We start from the raw sequence: 24,733 nt of genomic DNA, 5'->3' as shown, positions 1-24,733 counted from the left end.
AGGTAAAAAAAAATGTAATGTGACAAATAATATTTTAAAGAAATAATGTTATAAATAAAAAATAAGAAAAAATTTTATTGCAAATCTTTATAAAAAGTTTTTATTTTATATGTATTTATAATTCTGTATGTTTTGATGTGGCTGCAATCGGTAAAACTCTATCTGCTTCCGCAAACCAATCATTGTACACAGCTTCTGGATCAACCGACCAGAATTTGTGGAATGATATAGGTTCTTGGGATGCCAAATAAGCGTGAGAGTAATCTACTGGTTGTGCCTATAACAGTTAAATATTAGGTGATTTAATATCTCTTATACTCGAGCAATAATCATTAGAGTAAAATTAATATTAAACATTATCACACATAGTTGTATCATCCTTGTAAATTACATATCTCATATATGTCATTATTTTACATGTTTATGTATATACATATATTGATTCAATAAATTGTGACCAAAAGTTATTACGCATACCTGATGGAACATTGAGGAATGTACAACTTCTACTCCAAGTCGCAGCAAACAAAGTCCAAAGAGATACATATCATCGGGAGTAGTCGCAGATGGACAAGTGCATACACCCGGTTCTATCATTAGATGAACTAAAGGAGCCGATAATACGACCCCCGCACCACCAGTTAAGTATGGATAACCATGATGACCATCCCACATACGAAAGCCGTAACGCTCGCCGATCGCAACCGAGTGCTTGGGATTATAACACGTGAGTAAGTTCAATAAACGTGCCACACTGTAATATATTAAAGTATACTATTAAAGTATAATTTTTTAGCATTTTTTAAAAATAAAGATAAAACTTTCCACAGCTTTATGATACTTGATATAATTTAAATAATAATACAATTTAAAAATAAGTGATATTTAAATAATTTTAACAATTTAAATATTTTTTAAATTGCATTCACCTGAATATAGTATCGTCGTCGACAATGGCAAGCCAATCAAAATTACGTTTTTTTAACATTTTGCTGGCTTCTTGCAAAATAGCATAAGTTTTAGCGCAGTGTCCTTTAGTAGTGTTCGGGACAATGTATGCCTCCCGTAAATTTTTGTCTATAGTAGAACAATTCAATAATTTATAAAGACTATAAATATATCAGAATATGTGTATAATTTCATTGATTAAGCGTACCGGCTGCATCACTGAAATATCCAATGTTCAAATCGTATTTGGCCCACGAGTTTTTAACCACTGGGATTCTCTCTAGATGATATTTGGCACAAGTCTTAACAGCGAAATAAATATTTTCTGGAGTTACAGAAGAACTCTACAAATTAAAAATATTTATATTAACACGGTTATTCAACAATATTGTTATTTTTTTTAACTAAGTTTAAATAATTAAAATTATTCTTATTAATTAAAAACTCATTATACGACGTACACAAGAATGGAAAAATCGGGGATATGTGGCACAGTCCGAGGCAGACACAATACATAGTTTAGATACATGATGCAACTTTACAGCAGTGCTATTCAAGACAAAGTTGGCGAATTCATATGATACATCGATAGAAAAATCTGTCTTTGGTTCTTTACTCTCAGATACTTGTTTAGACAATCTAAAATATTAAATTATATTAATTTTTTAATATGTAAATAAATTATAGAAACACAGATGGCCATATTTTTAGAAAATTAATTTTATAAAAGAAAGAAAATATTTAAGAGAGTAGTTTTGAGTTTTTAATTTTATCTGTAGCTTATTTTGTTTTTAATTAATTATTCCTCCGGAGTTCTCACAATAACGATTATTTAACGTAAAAATAGAAAGTACCTTTTTAACAGCGTAGCACTCATGGCAAATCCAGATGCAATATGTGGATACTTAAATTTTTTAGTGTGCTGCGCAAAATGATGAATAATAGTAGGTTCACGATCGTAAAGCATATGTCCAAACCACACATCCTACACAAATATATATTATCTAGAATATAAATTCATGTTTTCTTAAAAGCTTGAGTAGTAAGAACATAATTCACCTGAGACAAACTAAATTTTCCAAGAATGTTTAATAACTTTTCTAATCGTATCACAGTGTTGTCTAAACAAAAGAAGAACCAGTCCACATCTGGAAATTTATTTGACAAAGGAACTAACAATGGAATTATTGTCCAAGAACTTTTGATATCAAGTTCATGGGACAATACGACATATGGTAATTCCTAAAATATAAAGATAATTTATTTAATAATAAATACATACAAGAAGTAGACATAGTTGTTACATATGCTTAACATTAGAAGGACCGAGTGATTTCTATTTTTTAAACTAATATTTTATTTTTTTGCATAAAAAATAGGATTTTTTATACTAAAATTTTCTAACTTTTCATCAATTATTTTCTTTAGCCTAATAAAATATTTGGTTTTTTATTGTTTTTTTTTCATAAATTATTTGCTTAGTCCTTTTAGTAAAAAGTATCAATAGTGCTAATATTAAAAAGTTGATAAAAAGTACTTAAGTAACACTCAATTGTCACAATAAAAATTTAAAATCTAAAAATTGGGATCAACAAAAGACACCCAGATTGCAAATGAAAAAAGTAAAAATATGATTAAAAGTATCTTTAATGGGTTAAAAATATCTTTAAATACTATATATGTTTATAAAAAGTATCTTAATAGTCTACATGTTGGGTTCCAGCACTTTTAAGTTAATTTTCATCATTTTTACAAGTGTATAACTGTTACATAAACTTTAAGATCTCTAGAAGATATTTGTATAATTTATTTTAAAAAATGTATATAAATATTATAACTAATTACAGTGCTCTTAGTTTTGAAAAGAAAAGAATTCACAAGACAAAATTGTCGAATTATATGTACACAGAGTGTTGATGTGACATCTTATGTCCTAATTTTGAGGTGCTGTCTGAGAAATCTCTATCAATCTTATTATAATAATCGAATATTAATTATTTGAGTAAAAAAACAATTTTGTTATCAAACATACTTTCTCAAGAGCATCAGCCTGTTCGTAGATGCTTTTCCTCATAGAATCAGCATGAGCCACATGGTAGCCTTCCTTTTGACTCAGCACTACTATTGTCACCTTATTGGATTCTAAAAATATTCTAATTAAGACTTTTTCATTTAGAATTTGAATTTAAAAAAAATAAATAAAACTCAGTGAATAAGAAGCATAAAACAATTAAAAATTGTTTAATATCTTTAATACAAGACAATGGAAAAACTCTTAGATAGTTTTTAATTGGCGTAAATACCTAATGTACTTGCATTTGCACTCGCGATGAACAAAACGCAAGCAAGAAGTGCGAAGTACGTTAATAATTTCATTTTTTTTTTTTATTTTTTTTATCGAAACAGCGTTTGTCTGGGAAACAAGAGTAAGTTTATATTCGTTCTGCAGCAATTCTACTGCCCCGCAGAGACAAAATTTTTCGTGTGAAGGCGAAGATTCGATGCTTTCCGTTTCGGATTAACCATCACCACCTGTTCGATCTGTTGTTTGTTTCATTCGTCAATTGGTCACGTTCGATCGTTGATCAGCTGTTCGCCGTTTAACTGTGCAAGACGAGTCGGCCTCGTCGTTAATCTTTCGCAAGGAATACTCCCGTGCCTGAATAATTAACTAGAAATTCATGTTGAAACCAGCAACTGCAGAATTACACGCTGCGGCTTACATGCCTGAAATCTGAGATATTGCGTGACACGCGTAAGTGGATACAATTTGTAAACAAATCGAGGAAGTTTTGGGTTAGGTTAGGTCTGGTGGCCAATAGAATGCACAGAATGCATAAGCGTTTGTATACGCGTAGCTTATCAGTCGTCATGAGTGTTTGTCGCGAGTCGAGGGCGTACGAGAAGAAATTGAGATAATAAAGGTCAGTGTAACCTCAGTTCTTTCCCTTCGAATGTTATGCGTATGCTTTAAATACTCGTGTCTCTATCTATTTGCACGTTGTTATAGATGCACATGTGGTACTGGTTCGGTGTGGATCTGGGCGGCTTCCTGTTTTCAGGATACAACGTTACCACAGTATGGGGTTTAGTGGCGACTTGTCTGGGCCTAGCCGCCCTCGCAATACTGTACGAGGCCATGAAAATCTCCCAGATTCATCTGCAACCGACTGTGATCAAACATGTACCTAAGATGACCTCTGCTTCTTCGGAGAGCTCATCCCTTTTATCTAGAGTGACACCAAAAAATTTTAGAAGTTATACAAGATGGTATGTTGTTTTCTTATCTCCTTGAAGTGATAAATGTATATTACCCATGCATTCCAAACAGTATTTGAAACAATTAACTTCATTGATATTTAGCATATTATCTGTAATATTTTGTTAACCTATAATATAATTTTGAATTGTTTAACATGTAAAAAAAACAGACAACAAATTATAATTAGAGATCTTGCTTTAAGCAGTTCTGCTGACTGAAGTACTTGTCGATTAAGTTAATTGGATGGAAATCAATCACTTTAAAATATATACATATAATATTTAGACTTGTTCTTTATAATTAAATTGTATTTTTCTTTTTTTTTCAACGTTTGATTATATATTTTATATTGAAGTGTAGAAAATGTAATACAATAAAGTATGAAGATCACTGGAGTTCATAATAGCTTAAGAATACACATTGTGTCTTGTAAAAACAAAATTTAACATGTCTATTATTTTATGTCTTTGTTCAATGTGTTCTCTCAGTGGAAACTGTTTGAGATGGACACTACAAATATTGCACTGGTCCCTTCACACTGCGCTCGGTTATATCCTGATGATGGCTGTTATGACGTATAACGCATATATCACTATCGCCCTTGTAGTTGGAGCCTGCATTGGGTACTGCATATTTGGCCCTACACTCATACAATTAAACATACAATATTTTCAACGCAAACAAGCAATTATGGAATGTGATAAGAATTGCGAAGGTAATGTAATTTTTTGTTAACTTAAAACTGCAAGAAAGGGACCTTACTTTGACCTTCCTTTTGTAATCGCTCCTAGATATTGTTTCGAATCAACAAAGACGCGAATCCGCCGTCTCTATCGTTGCAGAACAATTAGTCACCGAAGCAAATATTGAAGTTCACGTACCGAGAGATACGTGAGTTTCGACATCAAACATAGCAATGGAAAGTCTGATATTATCTAGAATAATCGTTATTGTTGTATATTACATATTTATATGTATACATAGTATGCTTTTATACAGATGTTTTATTATAAAATTATAAAAGTAAAAAAGACATGATACAAAAATTTACATTGTCTATTTACTTGATTTTTTTTTATTTGATTATTTGATATATCCATGTCAGATTACCAAATATAAAAAAATATATTATTTTGTCATAATTAGTATTGTGCTTAGATAACTTAAAACTAATTAGATAAAAGTAAGATAAATAATATATGTAAATGTATCTTAGATAAAGATAATTTAATTTTAATTTATATAAATAAAAGATAAAAGTATACATGGTTTTATTTAGATAATATTGCCATTGAGTAAAAAAAATTAGGATGTGAAAACAATATTTTCATATTTTTATTTTTAAATCTTTATCTGTTAAAAACTAAAGTTTTTCAAATAATTTAATCTGACAAAAAATATTCCTCTTTAATTCTCCTCTTTGATTCAGTTTTTATCTATTATGCATTATTACTGATCTGCAATTTAAGCTGCATTCCAATATACATTGCCAGTACTAAAAATCTATAGTTTATACTACTACGTGTACTACAGTTACATATATTATAAATTTTCAGTACTGATAATGAATTTCGGAACCCTGTTATTATCATTTTGAAAAATTCTCTTTTTAGAATAAATTGGAAGTTAAGTCTAAGGACAATACTTCTTCTTGTTATTATTCACATTATCTTAGATTTTAGATAATTTGAAAAAAAAAATACTTTTATCTAAGATGAAGATAATATAATAATCTAGAAAACAAAATAAATATTATCTTTATCTAGATAATTATTTATAATTTTATATACTTAGATAATGACAAACACTGATATGTACAAATATTTTATTTGTATACAAAATACATACAATCTTTATTATACAAATAGTATATGATATAATATTAAATATTTGTATATGTAACATGTACAAATATTTAATATATTTGTTAATTTAAAAGGTGAAAAGAATAATACACAAAAGTAATACACCTATAAAAAATTGCAAATGATAATTGCAAATGATAACTGTAATGATTTGCTGTATCTCTTTTTCAAAATAATGATCTCATAAAAAAAAAAAATACAAATTACAAAGATCAGAAATGATTTCAGCTTAAAATTTATGATTTGCAAACGTTGCTATAGGATATATTTAAATATCAAAATCTTCGAAGTGTTGATTTAAATTTTCTATTTCGTCTATAACGTCGTTTACCTCCATGCCTTCAAATAAAAGTCCGTAACACAAATTGCCGGGACTATTAAAGTGCTCGTATCCATGTATCTGTTCATTGCACAGCCAGCAAAACTGAGCGTTGCAATGTATACATTGTATTTTATTGCAACCCTCACTTTTGCTGACAAATGAATGGCACTTTGGACAATTTTTTGTATTATCCTAAACAAAGTTACGCGCATAATCATTAGCAATAATACTCTTATTGATAGTCTTATTACTGAATCTATTATATTATTAATGTCTTATTATTGAATCTATTATATTATTAATGTCGATATAATCGAATTGGGTGTACTTTGTCATACATACTTGTAGATATTCAGTCGTAAGATATTTTTCGATTGATTGCATTTGTCGCTTGCCGTATTTCTTCTCTAGCATCTTCTTTTCCTTGTCATTACTGTTTTTATATTTCTCAATAAGTATTATAGTCTCGGCCGATGTCATTTCACATGGTTCTTGTCCATGATACATCTGTAAATACAAAATAGAAAAAAAAAAATATATATATATATGTATATGTATGTATGTATACTTACACATACATGTTGCTGAAATGTTGAGATATGTCTTACCTTACGGCAATAGATGCAAAAACAATAGTTGCAGATAGGACAAATAGGGGTATCATCATTTGGGTTTCGGATTACCGGATATTGACAAGAAATTTGTGGACAGTACACCATGTCATCCATGGTGTCTAATGTTACTCGCAACATGATATCTTCATATTGGGAAAACAAATCCGGACAGAGAGTCTTAATATCATTAGGGCTCATTTTGCGCTTGCAATCTATCGTCGGACATAATATGTCATTATTATATTCGTTAATCTTGATACGTGTGTGCTGTTCCATGCAACCTCTACAGTAGATGTGTCCACAATTTTCCAATTCTATACAATTTGTTCCTACGTATTCCTCAAAGCATATGTGGCAAGTATAAATGTTCTTGTAAAATTGTGCTTTATGTTGTTCTTTGTCATAACGTATTAATAATCTTTTGATATCTGACAACAATGCGCCATTCTGAGCCCGGCAATCGGACAACTTGGCTAGACGTATCGTGACAGCATTTCTTGATGTGTGCATTAAATTTAAGTAAGAAATATCTAAGGATTCCCATATATTTAAAAAATCGTAAATATCGTTTTGTAGGAAATTTAGCCACTGGAAGATGATCTCGTTGCCTTCGTTCTCCTTCCATATTTCATCCAATTTCTGACAGATGAAAGATATGTCCCAAGGCGTCAACCAGATAATGGAAAGGTGGAAGTTTGGCGAAGTTTTAGATGGATACGTATTAGGAAGGGTAATGTACATTCTGATTGGCGGTAAGTGCTCAACAAGAAAACTGTTGCCGGAAGCCGAATCGTAAGAACAATCACTGGTGAGCTTTACTTCCAGTTTTCGAAGTAATTTTGGATATATGTTGATCGAGCATTTCATACGTTCGCCTTTTACGTAAAAGAATTCCGTTTCATCGTAGATACTGGACAGGGCGACCAGTTCGTCCTCCTGTCGTTGGATATTGTTTTTAATGTCACAAGACATCGCAACTTGATAAATGTGATCTTTCTAAAATCTTAATTATAATAATGTAATTTAACTAATTTTCAAAGAGTATTTATGTATACATGTATCTATAGTTACATTGTTATTGGAGTTGATAGAATGACACATTCTATATTCCTACTGAATCTGAAATATAAAAAGAGATGTAATAAAAAATTGCTCTAGATATAACATCTCACAAATATAATACACATATACAAATACAATTCACATATAACAATTACAAATAATGTGAAATGTATAAATAAGAAATTAATTAAATAAAAAATTATTAGGGTTGTTTTGTGTTTAAAATATTTTTCTGAACACTGCTGTTTCAAATAAAAACCGTTTTAACATTTGTTTAAACATATTTTTTTAAATATTTTTACCCTGGAAATTATAGAATAAAAAAAATATATATATAAATTTTTGTTAGTAAAAATCATGTTTTTAATATTTTATCTTCAAATAATCTTAGGAGTCCTTCATTCTTACGCAAATTTTGTGATATATACCGGAAATTTGTGCACTTAAGCATGATACATCACACAGTAAGTAAAGTAAGAGTTGTCAGATGTTTGATATTTAACGCAATAATTAATTAATGATTTGTGTACATGTATGCTAAAATTAAAAATTAATTATAACAATGGTATATGTAGAATCATATAAATATTGAAAATAAAATTAATGTTTCAGAATATCTTTACTATTGTGTGATGTGTTTATATTAAAAGAAGATATTAATATTTATAATTGATATATTGATATATAATAAAAATGAAGTTGATATTTGTAAAGGTATTGAATAAAAATTAATGAATGAATGAATGCTAAAAGAGTGTGATAAAGTTTAATAAAAATTGAACCAATTAAAAAAAAACGCGTTGAAATCTACAGACGAGTATTATTATTTGATTCATAAACATCCCAATCAGAATACATTATCACGTTTTCAATGTAAATCTCCGTATATTTTTTTGTATTTAATTTCACAAGGAAAAATTAGGAACAGTAAATTATATAATTAGAAATTTTGTAGTGATCAATTCCATCGATTGAATTAATTGCTAATTAATCGGAGTTTCATTGAAGTCATGTATAAGCCAATTAAGAATGTATGGATCATATCTCAAAATATTACCAAAAATATAAAAATTTTATAGGATATTTTAGTATTACATTTGAGTATATATGTAAAATTTGAAAACAATTCACTTAATGGTTTAAAAGTTATTTAATTTTTTGTTTACTCTTGATTCTTATCTATAAAATCGCATTTTGTAGTACTTATTTTAATATTATAATTATACTAATATTATATTATGTACATACATATATAATATATAATTTATATATTAACATTATATTACATACTTAGTTGCAAATTTGAGCAAGTAGCATTACTAATTAAATCAAAATTTTACATATACTAATAAAATTCTAATAAATATTCATGTCAAACTTCATTTAAATGCGCTTATTCATTTAAAAGTTATTTATTTAAAGCTGTAATAAAATACAGTAATTTTCACTGCAAAAAAGCCATTATATATAATGGTTTACTTTTATATATTGATTTACTTATAAGTAAATCAAAATTTTCAATGTTTTCTTTTTTGCAGTTAAATAGTTTCAAGGCCAAAATTCGAGCATCGCGGCCAAACTTTTTTGTTAGTGATTAGAAAAAAAAGTATAAATTTAAAGGAGCCTTCAGTTTTTAAATGTCGATAATTTTTAGCTCGCATTGTTTAACCAAACATCCTTGGCTATATTTAATAGTAAAGCATCTTTGCAACTATTGTAAGATTCTTTGATATAATTGATTTTATCTATAGTTCCTAATCTAAATGTATGAACAAATCGTATTTAAAAATTCTTACAACAGTTGAAAATAGAGCCGGAACTTATAGATATTAGATATTTTGACACACGAGATAGAAGAAAAAATGTGCCTCTTAGTAATAAAAAATATTTACATTTAGTCACCAATAGTAGCGGATAAATGAAAATATATACACAAAAAAAATAGTATTAAATTAACAATTCATTGTTTCATATATAAGCAAGAATATAAAATTTTCCTGGTAGAATTTATAATCTTAAACAGACATAATTTGCTTACACGAAGAAAAGAATTTTCTTTATGTAAGCAAAATTATGTCCGTTTAAGATTATAAATTCTTCCAAGATTTTATATTCTTGCTTATATATGAAACAATGAATTGTTGATTTAATAATAATTTTTTTCTGTGTAGAGATTTGTATTATTTTTCGTTTCTTCAAATTTTTTACTTAAGTATCTTGTTCGCCACATTCCAGTTCTAATTGCAAAACTGCTTTTTCTATTAAACGTAACCACTTTAATTGAAATAGGTTTCACAAACTCCAATTAACTTGATCGTCCGATTAAATTCAATTGACAATTGCAAAATTTAAAATTGATTATTTCTAATGTGGTTTTTTTTTATTATTTTTAATTTAAAAAATTAATTATTAATTTAAAGTGCTTTATTTTTATAAATAAATTATAATTTGCAAAAAATGGATAAGAAAGATAAATTACAAGTTTGGCTATTGTTAAATTTAGGATCAATCTTATCAACTCCAATTATTCTAATTAGTCGATTAAATTCATGAATTACGAACTGAAAAATTGATTTTCTATTTTTGAAATAATTTTAATTTAACAAATAATTATTAATTAAAAATATTATATTTTACATATTTAAATTAAAATTTACAGAAACTAGACAAGGAAAACAAAATAATACAATCAATTTTAAGTTTTGACTATTATAAAATTCAATCGGCTGATTAATTTAAGTGGAATTAGTAAGATAAACTCGTATTTTCTTATCACAAACGTACGTGATAAGATAGTGCTAAGATCAACGTTTTTAGAACAAGCTCAAATCGGGTGACTTTCACGCAACACTTGGAATCATTTCTTCCTTGTTTATGAAATATTAAAGGGCAAATGATGCTCGCCAATTTTGCAAGCGTTTAATAGTCTGTCGTATTTAAATCATCGAGATAGTACTGAATGAAGCATTGACTCGAAACTTTTTGCACAAACGTAAAAAGAAACGTAGGATGTAGCGACTACATTAATCAAGGACCTTAAGGCACTTAAATAAATATCTGCGTTCAAGGTAAGTTTTCGACATAGAATGGTCCATATTTTTTAATATTATATTATTTATATTAATTTCCATTAACCAATATTTGTATTGCAGAATACAGCGTTAACAAAACTTTTGTATAATGCGCAGAATCCGATTTCAGTGAATACGCTATTGTTCCTTTTTTTCTTCAATAAAATTTGACCAATAGAACAATAGTAAAAAGAAAGATTGGACCTTCCTTCTTTCTCTTTCTAGGTCTAGCAGACAAAGATGACAAAAATTTCGCTACACGTTCCATCCCGTACTACATATCAATAATATCAAGATGGAGAACAGTAATTGTATGAGAATTTTACTTAAAATAAGAAATAATGTTTTGTTTGGAACGTAACTTATTTAAAAATATGAAATTGAATAATTATACGATTAATGTGAACATAAAAAAATATAGTATAATATAGTTATATATAAATATAGTTATAAAGAGGCTATTTGGATTATAAGAGATAAATATGTCCATATATATTAAAATATATGTAATTATTTATAATTATATATAATGATTGCACATAATTTCATGTATATATATATATATATATATATATATATATATATATATATTATAGGGGAGAATGGGGTAAATCGGACCTAGCTGCAGTTTTTGCTCTCTATAAGACGCAAATAAAATCTGATTGTAAAACTGAAGGTGCCAATAGAAAGATAATTTAATTTCCTTCATTTTTGCTTCAGGCCATTTTGACGTATCTCTCATCTGTGTTAAATTATAATGGAAAATGTAAAAACGCTTTTTCCGATCCGATTTGGAACTACTGGTTTCAAATCGGACCACCCCCTGGTCCAAATCGGACACTTCCATTTTTATCAGCTTTTAAATAAAATTTTAAAAGATTATAATGTATTTTTTTAGTATTAAATAAAAACGAACAATTTGACAGTAAAAAATAAAAATTTTATTAAAAAAAAACAAATTAGTGACAGTTTATATAGTTAGACTTTTCTCGGTCATGTTATGATATTGTTATTATATAATTAAAGTTGAAATTAATAAAATTCAATTATTCTGAGTCTCATGACTCATAATATTTTACTAATTTAACATTTCTAGGACCAGATTTGATCGGCCGATTACCAGTGCTATGATCAGGTTGCAAACGACGTAAAAGTCCGATTTAGACAAAAGTCTTTTCAAACTTTAAAACAATTTTTACAATAAACCGCAAAAGAGATCACAAAATAATTTATATTTTTTAATTCTACACTCTTTAATTATCTTAAATCAATTACTTTTCAAATTTTTAACACCTTTTAAATAATGATTTACAAGGATTTTCTTTTTTAAAACAATTTTCGCACGATGGCTGAAAATACATATTCGCGTTTATTCTGTGAATGATATAACAGAGAACCATCAAACTGCTGTCACATGTTCGGTGTCTTATAAGGACTTTACATTATAAATGGCAAGCAAATCGGCTTAACCGTATTCATTTAAATTAAAAAGGTCCGATTTGGAACACGGTCCGATTTACCCCACTCTCCCCTATATATATGACAATTTTTTATCGGCTAATTATAAAGTTTATAAATATTTTATGCATAAGTCATATTAATTTTAAACAAAAACAATATTCATAGATTATTTACATAATATTTGACGGATATTAAAATAATCTACCACGAATATTATATAAAGCGGACATTTAATACAATATCCCCATAATATTAAAAAAATATATTCTTGGAATATTATTTTAATATTATTTTATTTATATTTAATTATATTTTTAATAACATTCTAAGAATATTGTATGTTTATACGATTATTGACCTTATATGAACTGGCAATGCCATCAAGCATGTGTCCGTATACGAAATATATTTCTCTTTCTACGAGTGTCTGGAAATACCTTTCGTATATACCTAGTTTACATCGTTAAAACTTTGGTACTCGTATTAAATTTGGTGCGCACGAATGCTTTAATACAGGCTCGTTTACATCGAACGTACTAACGTTTCTTACACATTTTTTAATATGTTATCGTTTCAGAGAGACCAAATAAGATTACTTATCATAAGGTCAATTAAGATTATATTTAATAGGCCTAATCCGCTACAAAATACGTTTCAGTGTTTACATCATCATTTGTATCATTTGGTACGCGTATCCGTTTGGTACGATACTCTTGCTTGATACGTTCGTACTAATTTGATCCGGCATCGTTTACATCGTGAGTACTAAAAATTTAGTACAAATTTGATACGAATATAATGCTTAATACGCGTATCAAGTGCACGATGTAAACTAGGCCAGTATATGTTAATGCTTTTGATTGGTGCATACCATAGACTTAGGAAATTATAGACCGAGCGTAAACTCCTATCTTATAGCGTTTTTCATTGGGAAAACTAGTGCGCACTGAATGTGCACTTGCTGCAGGTAATTGGGCGTTTCCGTTGGCACCGTCATCGCGCGAACCGAAACGTCCAATTACCAGCGGCGAGTGCACACTCAGTGCGCACTAGTTTTCCCAATGAAAAACGCTATTAGACAAGAGAGGGTGTGATAATCGACGTAAGAGGAAAAACGCACACTAACTTATGGACCAGAGGATAACTTCGGTTAGACTCGGAAATATTCGGAATATTCGGCACGTTTACACATAACGTGAAGTCGAGTTTATCACGGACTTAGGAATAGAGGGGTGGAGCATAAAGCCCTAATTTAGGCAAGAGGGGGTGTTCTCTCAGGCATGCAGGGGAAACCGTTCTCCGCCATCTTGGTTTCAAAAAACTTACTATACATAGATATGTATCAGTGACATCCCATTTGTACTGTGTTAGTGTGACAGCGATAAAGTTAGATTAGATACTCGAACTCATTTGTCTTATTCATCAACGTTAATTCACTCTTTAAAAATAAAAATGGTAAAATGCATAGTACCAGAATGTTTCACGACAAATTATTTAGATAGATATAAAAATAAATTTCAGAATGTATTGGAACAAAATATAAAAATTAGTTTCCACAGGTAAACAATTATATTAATCTTATTAATACGTAATATTTTATTTTTATTAATATAAAAAAATATTTTCTTTGTTGATACAATTGATGTATGTGTTTGTTGATACTTTATTTATTTAAAGCAAAAAAGAAAAAATTATTTTAAATTATTATTTTTTATTTTATCATAGTTTATTTTTTAGTACGTTTTTATATGCGAAATATTATTTAATATGTTTGTTATACTAGCTTATTACATTGCTAAATGTATTATATGTTATTAAATAATTCAAGAAAAATTTAATGTAAAAGATTAACAAAATTTTAAACTTTATTATTCTGTACTGTTTATTTCACACATACACTATACATGTTTTATACGATCTTTGAAACCAACATAGCGCCTCCCCCAGCCCCCCCCCGCCCTCACCTCTGTAGGTTATGCACCGTCCCTCTATTCTTAAATCCGTGGAATTTATCCTCTATTTCCTCTTACTGCGTTTATCACCACCTCCGCAAGAGTACGCTCGGGATGTGGTGCATACGCTTTCATGCGTAATGTATATTTCCGGATACTCGGTGAAAGAAAAGCTACTACAAAGCAAATGTTTTTCTCTCTAACCTCTCGACACTATTGGACACTATTTTCTTGCAATTCTTGCAAAAATTATATTTTAATTATAACAATTGCCAATCCATATTTGTAAGGTCTATGGTTATAACGCATAATAACGAATAGGTATTAAAATGAAGAAGTAACATAACGTAATTAGATTTGTTATCTGCTATTTTCATTGAAAAATTTGACAAGTATAGTTAATAGTGAAAATGAAAAATTAAATAAAAGAAGTTTCTAGAAAAAAGTGGAGTTATTCCAACACGCGTAACACGATTTATTTATAGTAATACTGTTAACGTTAACATTTTTTAATGCCAATGTAACGTACGTCATCAGTTATAATTATGCAATGACCTAGTTTACACCGAGTGTACTTAGACTAACTTGTAACTCTGTATTAAATTATCTTAATTTCGGTAATGAATTTAAAGAATAGTACACTAAGCTAATAAAATATGATCAAGATAATTAAATATAAGTATTACGTATACATTTACACGCATTATCAAAATTAAAATAATTGAGTACAAGTGTACGGTGTAAACTAAGCCAATAATATTGCGTAGTTTTTTTTATTTTGTGTATCAAATTTCACCGTATGAGAATACACATGCCTGAAGAAATTTAATTTACGTAGTTAACTAAATATTTTTCTAATCTCGCGATGTTGATCGCTTATACTATACTTTGACACGCGTTTAAATCTCCACTTACAGAAAACAAGCAGCATGTCGCGCTCCGAGCAGCTTCGAATAGCTCCAAAGATATGTCGAGATATGTCGATGTTGAGCCCTTTTCCTTCCATAAATCATCCCCCCCCCCCAAATACCGTAAAACCCCACTTTAATAGTTGTTGCGCGCGCATGACTTTCATTCATGTTTTATAAAGAATGATTTACAATGCGTCGCAAACATTTCTAAAGACCTTATAGACACCGACGAGAGACTATTAAAGACCGCTAACCTTACCTTACGGGAGTTTGTGTGACTGTTAAATTTTTAATGATAAACTAACAATACAGTACTAATTTTATAATTTATTGTTATCTTGAAGTTTCATAGATATGCTTATGTATTTGTAACCCAAAAATTCTCGATTTTTATTAAAAATTGCAGTTTTAATGTTAACATCCAAGTTTGATTATCGACAAAGATAATAATGATCAAAAAGAATTACAATTTTAAAGCAATATACAATGATATTATTAAATATAAGTATGCATATTTGCTTATGAAATATTTGTATAATAAAAAAATCAAGATTTTAATAACGTATTATTCAAATATTTGTATTAACAATCATATAGTCGATATCGTCATCGCTCTTGAATTACCGCCGAGCCCTTGAGGCCCCAGTGATGGCCTCAAAAATTTACCTAGGGTCTTTAATAGTCTCTCGTCGGTGCTATAGACTCATCAACTCGTCACGTGACTATTACGACTATGATTGGTTGGAATATGGATACCGTTCTATGAAGCCTTTGACTATGGCCGGTATTCATAGTCGATTCTTATATTTAAAATCATCTTAAGCATCATCTTAAGATGCCATCAACCAATCAGAGAGCCGTATTAGCATCTTAAGATGTTACTTAAGACGATCTTGAAATAAGAATTGACTATGAATACCGGCCTATAAATATTTATATAGGGTGTATTCCGAAAGTTCTATTGAAAATAGTCTTTTTAATCATAAGGTTGGCAGCACTGTAACTAACTACGTGTTCCGTAATGTAAGTTGATTATCGTTGGCTCACGTTGGTTTGCAAAGATCAACAAAGAGGTTAGTTTAATTTCTTATACTTTAATTATTTATAAAATAATTATAATCATGTATTATTGATTAAAATATTATTTACTAAAAATAATTTTGATTTTAAAATAGGAATTCAAAAACACAAGACTTTCCAAAAACTGCATGAAAACTAACTGCAAAGTTTTCTATCTATTTATAATGTTTATAAACAATTATTGGAGACATTGCACTGTAGTGGTGCTCATTGAACAGAGGATATCAGCATCGGTGAAATATTTCTCAAGTTTAAACCAGATTTTGTTAAAGCATATTCTCCATATGCCAACTTCTTCGAAAATATAAAACAAATGTTAGAGGAATGTAATCCAAATAAACAACGGTTTTACGTCTATTTAAAAAATTGCCACACAAAACCAAGGATGTAGACAAGATCAATGCCATATTATCGGTTTTCTTTAGCTTTCACTTATATTTTTCTAAAAAATGGATTTACTTATATTTGATGAATTATTTTCAAGTTCAAGTGAAAGTTCTGACAGTGAAGAAGAAATATTAGATATTATTTTTGAGAACAACGAAAATCATCCTAGAAGAAGAAAAGCAAGAGTTCAAAATTTTATTGAAAATGTAATTTATGAATACGATAATAAAAGTTTTCAAGAAAACTTTCGGTATGTATATAAAATTAATTTATTAATCTTATATGTATGTACAAAAATAAAAGACAAAAATATTTATTTTAGAATGCAAAAAACAACCTTTAATTATCTTTTATTTTTATTACGAAATGATTTAGAAGAAGAAAATTATTCTGGAAGAATACCCATGTCTGCAGAGAAACTGTTGTACATAACTTTATATGTGTTAGCAACACCAGATTCATACAGGTTAACTAGTTAAATTAAAATAATTTTTTGTAAAGGCATGATTAATAATTATTTAATAACCATATAATTTAATTAAAGGTCGGTGGTTACAAAATTTAATGTTGGCAATGCAACAGCTTGGCGAGCGGTACGAAAAGTTGTCAAAATTCTTTGTACATTTAGGAATTATTTTATTCGATGGCCAAACAGAAGAGAAATAAATGATTATAGTCGAAGATTACAAATTGAATACGGTTTTCTTGGAGTTATTGGAGCTTTGGACGGGACGCACATTTGTATATTAGCTCCATTGGAAGACAGTTAATCTTATATCAACAGGAAAGGAAGACACTCTAATCAGTTGCAGGTACATATATTTATTATGATTACTTGATTAACAACATGTGTTTTAAAATATTTAAAATAATCTTCTATACAGGTAGTATGTAATGATAAATTGCAATTTTTACATTGTTATGCTGGTCTTCCTGGATCTGTGCATGATATGAGAGTATTTAAGTATTCAGGATTACAACAAAAATGTAACGACCAGTTTTTTCCTGATAACACCCATATTATTGCAGACTTAGCTTATGTATTGCAAAAGCATATCACGGTGTCATATAAAGATAATGGTCACCTAACTGAGCAAGAAATGAATTACAATAGTGTTCTTTCTAGAACTAGAATGATAGTAGAAAGATCAATCGGCTTATTAAAAGGACGATGGAGATTTCTGTTGGATAAAGTACCAATGAGAAGAACGGATTTAATACCATACTATATAATAAGTTGCTGTGTTTTACATAACATTCGTCTACTGCAAGGTGATAATTTTGATTATTCAGTTATTTTCAATGAAAACTTAGCTGCGGGACCAGAGCCAATGGCAGTAAATCAATTTCTACAAAATGAAGGACTAGTAAAAAGAGAAGAAATAAAAAATATGTTGAATACTTAATTTGTACGCACAATACTATGTAAAAGTTTAAAAAAAAATAAATTACTGATATATTGAAAATATTTGATTTTTTATTCAATTGCAATATATTATTACATTATTATTACATATTATTACAGTTTTTATAACTAAACTTTTTATGCACAGTAACAACTTAGCAACAACGCTTTTCCATGCTTTTCAATAAGGCTTTTATACTACAATTATAAATAAAAAAAAAACTTTTGTAACATTATTTTATAGAAGTTATAGATTATTTGCAGTCTTTTTCAAAATATATTCTATATTATTTATATGGTAATACAGAAAAACTAATACAGAAAGAATTATTCTTGAATAGATATTAATACAAACATTTAACAGATTGAGAAGATTTCTACTGTTAAAATATTTTACATTCTTTGTTAAGAGATATATAAAAATTTGATTTTATACCTTTAATCGCACGTTCATGTATTTGATTTGAAACATATAATGTATAATTGGATACTCCATCAAATAATATTAATTGTTTGATTGTATTTACATTAACATTTTGTGATTGAAGCTGTTCTGTAAACAATTAAATCGAATAAATTATCTCTCCGTTCTTATCTAAAAACATGAAATATTAAAACAAGCATGCAAGCTAAGCTACTACAACTTCTCCAACTACTTAAACAGAATAAACTTTATTATGCATTATTAGTGCACAAGAACGGACATAATTTAATTTACTTACAATTAATAAATTAATATTAATCAAAACTTAGGATTTTTATCTCCGGAATTCTTGGAAATCCATTTTTTGCTTTTTGATTCCTATTTTAAAATCAAAATTATTGTCAGTAAATAATATTTCAATCAATAATACATGATTACAATTATTTTATAAATAATTAAAATATAAGAAATTAAACTAACCTCTTTGTTGATCTCTGCAAACCACCGTGAGCCAACGATAATCATAAACTTAACTTACATTACGGAACACAACATAGTTAGTTACAGCGCTACCAACCTTATGACTAAAAGGGATATTTTCAATAGAACTTTCGGAATACACCCATAGTCAAAGTATGAAGCCTCATATAGGGTGACGAGCGGCGAATGTAATTGGTTGATGTATTGATAAGAACCAATTACCGCTTGATGAGCAAGTCTACATTCTAAAAATCATCGAAGAACAGTGGCTGCACTAACCATTGCATAAACAAATGCACCCATAGCGTTTTCGACTGCAGTAGGTTTTAGGGTGCCGTCACATGGAGCGTAACTTGCGTAGCGTAATTTGCGTATTCTAGTAACTTACTAAAATATGTTACGCCATTTAAAAGTCTTCTTTCACATGAAGCGTATTTCGCGAATTTTTAAGAAATGCGTATCTAATGCAACCAATTGCTGATTAGGGTTTCTCTTGTACTCTCTAACAGAAATGCTAAACAAATTTACAATTGGTTTTTGTAATTTACGCGTCTCGGAAAATACGTCTCATGTGGAACTGATACTCTGCACACTAGTATGTGTGAATCATCTATGTGCAAATCTAACCTGTGCGGGCATATATTCCTGTTCCTTGTAATTTTCAAAAATTTATATATTTAAAACAAAATAAATATATGTTAGGCATTTAAGAAAATGAAAGCATTTTACATGCAAGAAATTCAAGCAACACGGAAGTATCTATTAATGTACAACTATAACCTTAAAATTTTGTATCAACATATCGCAAGAAAATTGGATATGACAGAATGTTATTACAGAATAGCTATTATAAATAATAAATTTGACATAAAACTATTTCTTAATTTACCCTGATATCATTATCTATCTTTCAATTTTGTTCTGCTTATTTAAGTAATACATGTGTTACCTATACATGTATACACAGCATTTCTTACGCAGGAAATTGGATTCGACGTAACGATAACAACGTAAAAAGCGTAAAGTAACTAGGCGGAAGCTAATGTTCCAGTAAAACGATATCATTGGTCGGCGCAAGTTACGCTTACGCAAGTTACGCCCCATGTGACGGCACCCTTAACCCACTGCAGTCGAAAACGCTAATAGACTTACTACAATAAGGGCCACTTGCACCAATGCCGATTAACTTAATCGACTGAGTTTTCTATCAGAATTGATTTTGTTTTTACTTAACGACAAATGCGATTGGTCAATTTCGATAGAAAAATCAGCCGATTAAGTTAATCGGCGTTGGTGCAAGTGGCCTAAAGGCTCAATGCACACAGGACGCGTCAACGCGTTACGCGTGGCGAATAGCCAATCATTCTTTTGCTTTCTTATTTCTTGTCATAAAAGCAAAAAAATGATTGGCTACCTCGCCACACGTAACGCGTTGACGCGTCCTGTGTGCATTGAGCCTAAGCTATTAAGCTCAATGCACACAGGACGCGTCAGCGCGTTACGCGTGGCGAGGTAGCCAATCATTTTAAGCTTTTATGACAAGAAATAATAAAGCGAAAGAATGATTGGCTATTCGCCACGCGTAACGCGTTGACGCGTCCTGTGTGCATTGAGCCTTAGTCGGTATCATAAGTCATAAGCAATAATTAATCAATCACAGTCAAATGTGAAGAGAATATTCGACTATGATTGACTAATTCTTATGACTTATGACTTATGATACTAATATTGTAGAAAGCCTATTAAGCCCGTATCAGACTACCCATTAAAGATTGAGATTGAAGATTGAAATTTGATCAATCAAAACAAGGAAATTTTAACTCCTTTTATTTTGATTGGCCAAAGCTCAATCTTTAATCTTCAATCTTCAATTTTCAATGCATAGTCTGATACGGGCTGTAGTTGGACTGATTGGAGTACACATGTGCGATCCACACTACAGCCAATCCGCGGATGCATATGAAAAATACAATCTGGTTTAAGGTTGGTTTATGCAGACCGTAACCGCTAACTTATGCCGGAATCTGTAAGAAATTGACCCATAATCGATTTATAGAAGAATAATTGATTATGATTAACCAATTTCTTACGATTACGGCCTGCATAAGCCAGACTGGTTGGTGGAAATAGACATTAAAAAGATATATACAACACTCGGTTGATATTTCTGAACGCAGTTGGCGTGTTTGCGATGTATTGGAAAACGCCTCTCGAAGCTAGGGATTTGCGAAATTGCTACTTCTGGAATCTGTCTGGAAAGCAGATATAACACACTTTTGCCCAACTTCAGACAGATTCAAGTTAGAAATTTTATTTTCAGAAATTTGGCCGGTTGAATTAATCACTGATTGAATTAATCGGAGTTTGGTTGAAATTGCTAGCACGAGAAATCGCATAGTTTGTCGTTGATTTTTCTTTTTGTAAAGCAAATAAATCTCTAGCTCGTGAAATTATCACTCACTTCGTGTTATATTATTTTTCCTATTTTTGCAACAAATTGATGTATTATCTTTAACGATATATTATCTTTTGAGCTCTTTTTTAAAATTCGTTTCATATATACAATTTGACTTACCTTTTTTTTTGTTTTTTTTTTTTAGAAAAGTTTTCATGCAGGTTAGCGAAAGATCGAGAACACGCGGCAACCGCGCATGAACATGGGTTATACTCGTGGCGGGAAAAGCAGGGAAAAGGCACGTTATCGCGTGTCACATACTCACGTCGAACTGTTAAATTGATGATTTGAGAGAAAATAGCATTCCGATACGCGTTTTAGCATCTCTCACTGTAACTTGAAATTCTACGTCAGCTTAGAAATCTTGCAATGTGATGCCCGAACCTGCAAGAACATGTTGTGAAGGGTTAAACATGGAACAAGTAGGGCAAAGTTAAATCCGCAGGTTTTCGTACAACAATAATAAGATAACGCAAACCTTTCGCGAAATCGCTTGCGAGAAATTCAGCCGCAGTATTACTTATTGTTAAAAAATTCGTTTTGTCGAAATCTGACGATCGACATACGTCATTCGGTCGTCGCGTCAACATTGTGTTTTTAGACAGAAAAAGAAAAACAGATGCTCGACCGCTATTCCGATTCGATTCGAACAAACGTAAATATTAACAGTGGTTCAACTCTCCTCCTGGTTGCACAATATGCATTTACTTCTCGCGATTGTGCGTGACTCGAACTTTGACACGGAAAAAAACAAAAAAAAGAATTCGTCACTTATCTTTTCTCATGCGATTGCATGATAAGTGACTCTTCGATGTTTACTTTGCTGCGCAGAATGACGCACAACGGATTTCCGGGCCGATCAACCCATATTAATGAGTCTTATGAGGTAAATACATTCGGCCATTGCCTTCCTTGTTATCTCAGAATTTCTCATTACTTCTTAATTTATGTATTTATTGAAAAATCCTGAATATTTTTCCCGAATATTTTATTATGAAAAAAAAATTAGCTTGTATATCTCGAAAGTGAGGTGATGCCTTGTATATACAAAATATAGTTTCATTAGAAAATATTCCGCCTCTAGTTGTATTATTTTAATTAATAACATTAATTTAATAATTTATATTATCAACATTTGCTTTTCCACATTTATCAGTCTATTTTAAATTAGTAATTCAGTTTGTATTTTTTTATGTAGAAAAGTATTGTTATAATTATAAATAACAATTTCTTTAAGAAAAGAACAAATCATAATCAATTTATATAAATAATATATTATTTATAAATAGTAAATGTATATATTTTTTCAGGAAGCCATAAAGGCGCTGAGTCTTACTCTGCAAAGCAACGCTGCTTATTTGCAATCTGTTAAACCACATTTTGCAAATGATCCTGCGAAATTGAAGGAAACAGAAAAATATTTACTGCGGTAATGAAGTTATAAGTATTTTAATAATTAGAATTAAAATTTAAGTAGAAAATTATTTGATTTATATTATTTATAATGAAATTTCTGTGTCATTTGTTTCTTTTCTTAATGAAAAAAATACTGTTTAAAAGATGTATTAAATATAAACTTTAAATTGATTATTGATGGTGTCATTTCCAATTTATTAACTCTGAAATCCATTATTATAGGTCTGGTATTACTTTGGAGCAATTGGACAGTCTGTCTATCATTCATGTGACTGGTACCAAGGGTAAGGGTTCAACCTGTGCATTTACAGAGGCGATTCTGCGACAGCATGGCTTCAACACGGGCTTCTTCAGTTCGCCGCATCTGATCTCCGTGCGGGAACGCATACGGTTGAACGGTGATCCCATTAGTCAGTCACATTTCACTCGTTCTTTCTGGAATGTATACCGACGTCTGGAGCAAAAACGAGAATATGAGTCCGACATGCCGACATACTTCAAGTTTCTGACGGTTCTCATGTTTCACGTGTTTCTGGAGGCAAATGTTGATGTAGCGATCATCGAAGTTGGAATCGGTGGCGAACTGGATAGCACCAATATCCTGCGAAATCCGATTTGCGTGGGTGTCACGAGTCTGGGTCTGGAGCACACCTCGCTGCTAGGTAACACTATGGAAGAGATAGCTTACCAAAAATCGGGAATCTTCAAACCTCATGCGGTAGCTTTCACGGTGCCGCAGCCGGAATCGGCAATGCGCGTTCTGCGAAAACGAGCCGTAGAAAGAAAATGCCGTGATTTTCAAATAGTTTCCACAGTCCAAGATCGTAAGTGGAACGATGTTTTATCATTAGCAGGTATTGACATTAGTGGTGTGCAGCAACAGAATGCTTTGCTATCGATCAGCATGGCATTTGAGTGGATGAAATCGCATTACAATCAAACCATTGTAAACAATAAGTACCACGTTAATAATTATTACAATCTCCAAAGCGACAAGGATGACTTATCACAAATTATTTCTTTAAATAAAGTTACGATAGCACTGACAAACTGTAAATGGCCAGGTCGCACACAGATTTTAAGGACTAGTGTAGCGAATTTCTTTCTGGACGGTGCTCATACGATTGAGAGTATCATTAATTGCGTATCATGGTTCAAGAGAGTTAGCCGAAAAACCTCCAGTAAGTTCTTAATATTCAATATCAGCGGTGACCGGAATTCTCTGGAATTATTAAAGCTGCTGAGACCTTTAAACTTTGATAAAGTTTATTTCGCTCCAAATTATGCTGGAGTGACTAGCGTGGAGGATTTATCGAATTATGCGTTAATTGATGAGCAAAGAAAGAAATGTAAGAAGCACTGTGAGTTGTGGGGTGAGGGTTCGGTATCGAAGAATAGTGTCGCCGAGGTGCTCTACGATATTAAGAGGCATGTATCGTTGCGGACGGACAGTGATGATAAAGTAGAGATACTTGTAACGGGATCCTTACATTTAATTGGCGCGTTATTGGCTATTTTGGATCCCAATTTGACAATGACTAGTGACTTTTAACATGAGAATAAAATTTGTTAAGGTACTTTGTTAGGACACTGTAATCATGACAAAGCAACTCTTGTG

The 24,733-nt window shown here is 30.3% G+C and overlaps 5 protein-coding genes across 13 annotated transcripts; 3 read left to right on the top strand and 2 right to left on the bottom strand.

The window, feature by feature from the left end:
* Positions 1 to 55: 55 nt before the first annotated feature.
* On the bottom strand, positions 56 to 3,706 carry LOC105201633 (beta-1,3-glucosyltransferase). Of its 2 annotated transcripts, none has more exons than XM_039452108.1 (9): positions 3,481 to 3,706; positions 2,981 to 3,090; positions 2,008 to 2,190; positions 1,803 to 1,933; positions 1,410 to 1,587; positions 1,157 to 1,292; positions 930 to 1,077; positions 478 to 754; positions 56 to 277 (listed from the first exon to the last, which is right to left on the bottom strand). In XM_039452108.1, exons 1-9 carry the CDS (start codon positions 3,503 to 3,505, stop codon positions 116 to 118), a joined length of 1,350 nt encoding a protein of 449 aa, XP_039308042.1. In that variant the 5' UTR covers positions 3,506 to 3,706; the 3' UTR covers positions 56 to 115. The 2 variants fall into 2 exon arrangements, with proteins under 2 accessions (XP_039308042.1, XP_011168025.1); XM_011169723.3 differs by lacking the exon at positions 3,481 to 3,706 and adding an exon at positions 3,252 to 3,411.
* Positions 3,536 to 8,160, top strand: LOC105201634 (probable low affinity copper uptake protein 2). 2 transcript variants are annotated; one of them, XM_039452114.1, is made up of 4 exons: positions 3,536 to 3,872; positions 3,959 to 4,218; positions 4,699 to 4,925; positions 7,588 to 8,160. In XM_039452114.1, the coding sequence occupies exons 2-4, from the start codon at positions 3,959 to 3,961 to the stop codon at positions 7,608 to 7,610; spliced, it is 510 nt and encodes a 169-aa protein (XP_039308048.1). In that variant the 5' UTR covers positions 3,536 to 3,872; the 3' UTR covers positions 7,611 to 8,160. The 2 variants fall into 2 exon arrangements, with proteins under 2 accessions (XP_039308048.1, XP_039308047.1); XM_039452113.1 differs by lacking the exon at positions 7,588 to 8,160 and adding an exon at positions 5,002 to 5,256.
* Positions 4,527 to 22,078, bottom strand: LOC105201677 (E3 ubiquitin-protein ligase RNF14). 4 transcript variants are annotated; one of them, XM_039452112.1, is made up of 5 exons: positions 15,473 to 15,600; positions 8,083 to 8,130; positions 7,006 to 8,014; positions 6,740 to 6,904; positions 4,527 to 5,145 (listed from the first exon to the last, which is right to left on the bottom strand). In XM_039452112.1, exons 3-5 carry the CDS (start codon positions 7,981 to 7,983, stop codon positions 5,062 to 5,064), a joined length of 1,227 nt encoding a protein of 408 aa, XP_039308046.1. In that variant the 5' UTR covers positions 7,984 to 8,014; positions 8,083 to 8,130; positions 15,473 to 15,600; the 3' UTR covers positions 4,527 to 5,061. The 4 variants fall into 4 exon arrangements, with proteins under 4 accessions (XP_039308046.1, XP_039308044.1, XP_039308043.1 ...); XM_039452110.1 differs by lacking the exons at positions 4,527 to 5,145; positions 15,473 to 15,600 and adding exons at positions 6,026 to 6,589; positions 21,965 to 22,078; XM_039452109.1 differs by lacking the exon at positions 4,527 to 5,145 and adding an exon at positions 6,026 to 6,589.
* On the top strand, positions 16,411 to 18,403 carry LOC113003129 (protein ANTAGONIST OF LIKE HETEROCHROMATIN PROTEIN 1-like). 3 transcript variants are annotated; one of them, XR_005575275.1, is made up of 5 exons: positions 16,411 to 16,541; positions 16,644 to 17,185; positions 17,311 to 17,401; positions 17,480 to 17,747; positions 17,820 to 18,403. XR_005575275.1 is itself a non-coding variant. In XM_039452116.1 (5 exons), the coding sequence occupies exons 2-4, from the start codon at positions 16,998 to 17,000 to the stop codon at positions 17,703 to 17,705; spliced, it is 558 nt and encodes a 185-aa protein (XP_039308050.1). In that variant the 5' UTR covers positions 16,411 to 16,541; positions 16,644 to 16,997; the 3' UTR covers positions 17,706 to 17,747; positions 17,965 to 18,403. The 3 variants fall into 3 exon arrangements, 2 of the variants coding, with proteins under 2 accessions (XP_039308050.1, XP_039308049.1); XM_039452116.1 differs by having other exon boundaries at positions 17,258 to 17,401; positions 17,965 to 18,403; XM_039452115.1 differs by having other exon boundaries at positions 17,258 to 17,401.
* A 342-nt stretch (positions 22,079 to 22,420) lies between the features above and the next one.
* Positions 22,421 to 24,693, top strand: LOC105201631 (folylpolyglutamate synthase, mitochondrial). 2 transcript variants are annotated; one of them, XM_026140860.2, is made up of 3 exons: positions 22,421 to 22,585; positions 23,010 to 23,128; positions 23,338 to 24,693. In XM_026140860.2, the coding sequence occupies exons 1-3, from the start codon at positions 22,493 to 22,495 to the stop codon at positions 24,665 to 24,667; spliced, it is 1,542 nt and encodes a 513-aa protein (XP_025996645.2). In that variant the 5' UTR covers positions 22,421 to 22,492; the 3' UTR covers positions 24,668 to 24,693. The 2 variants fall into 2 exon arrangements, with proteins under 2 accessions (XP_025996645.2, XP_039308040.1); XM_039452106.1 differs by lacking the exon at positions 23,010 to 23,128 and having other exon boundaries at positions 22,476 to 22,585.
* The last annotated feature ends 40 nt before the right edge of the window (positions 24,694 to 24,733 follow it).

This window comes from Solenopsis invicta, chromosome 7 (assembly GCF_016802725.1).
Source record: "Solenopsis invicta isolate M01_SB chromosome 7, UNIL_Sinv_3.0, whole genome shotgun sequence".
In the NCBI taxonomy this organism is placed as follows: Eukaryota; Metazoa; Arthropoda; class Insecta; order Hymenoptera; family Formicidae; genus Solenopsis; species Solenopsis invicta.
The sequence above is the reverse complement of the archived record's forward strand: the minus strand, read 5'-3'. Positions and strand labels throughout refer to the sequence as shown.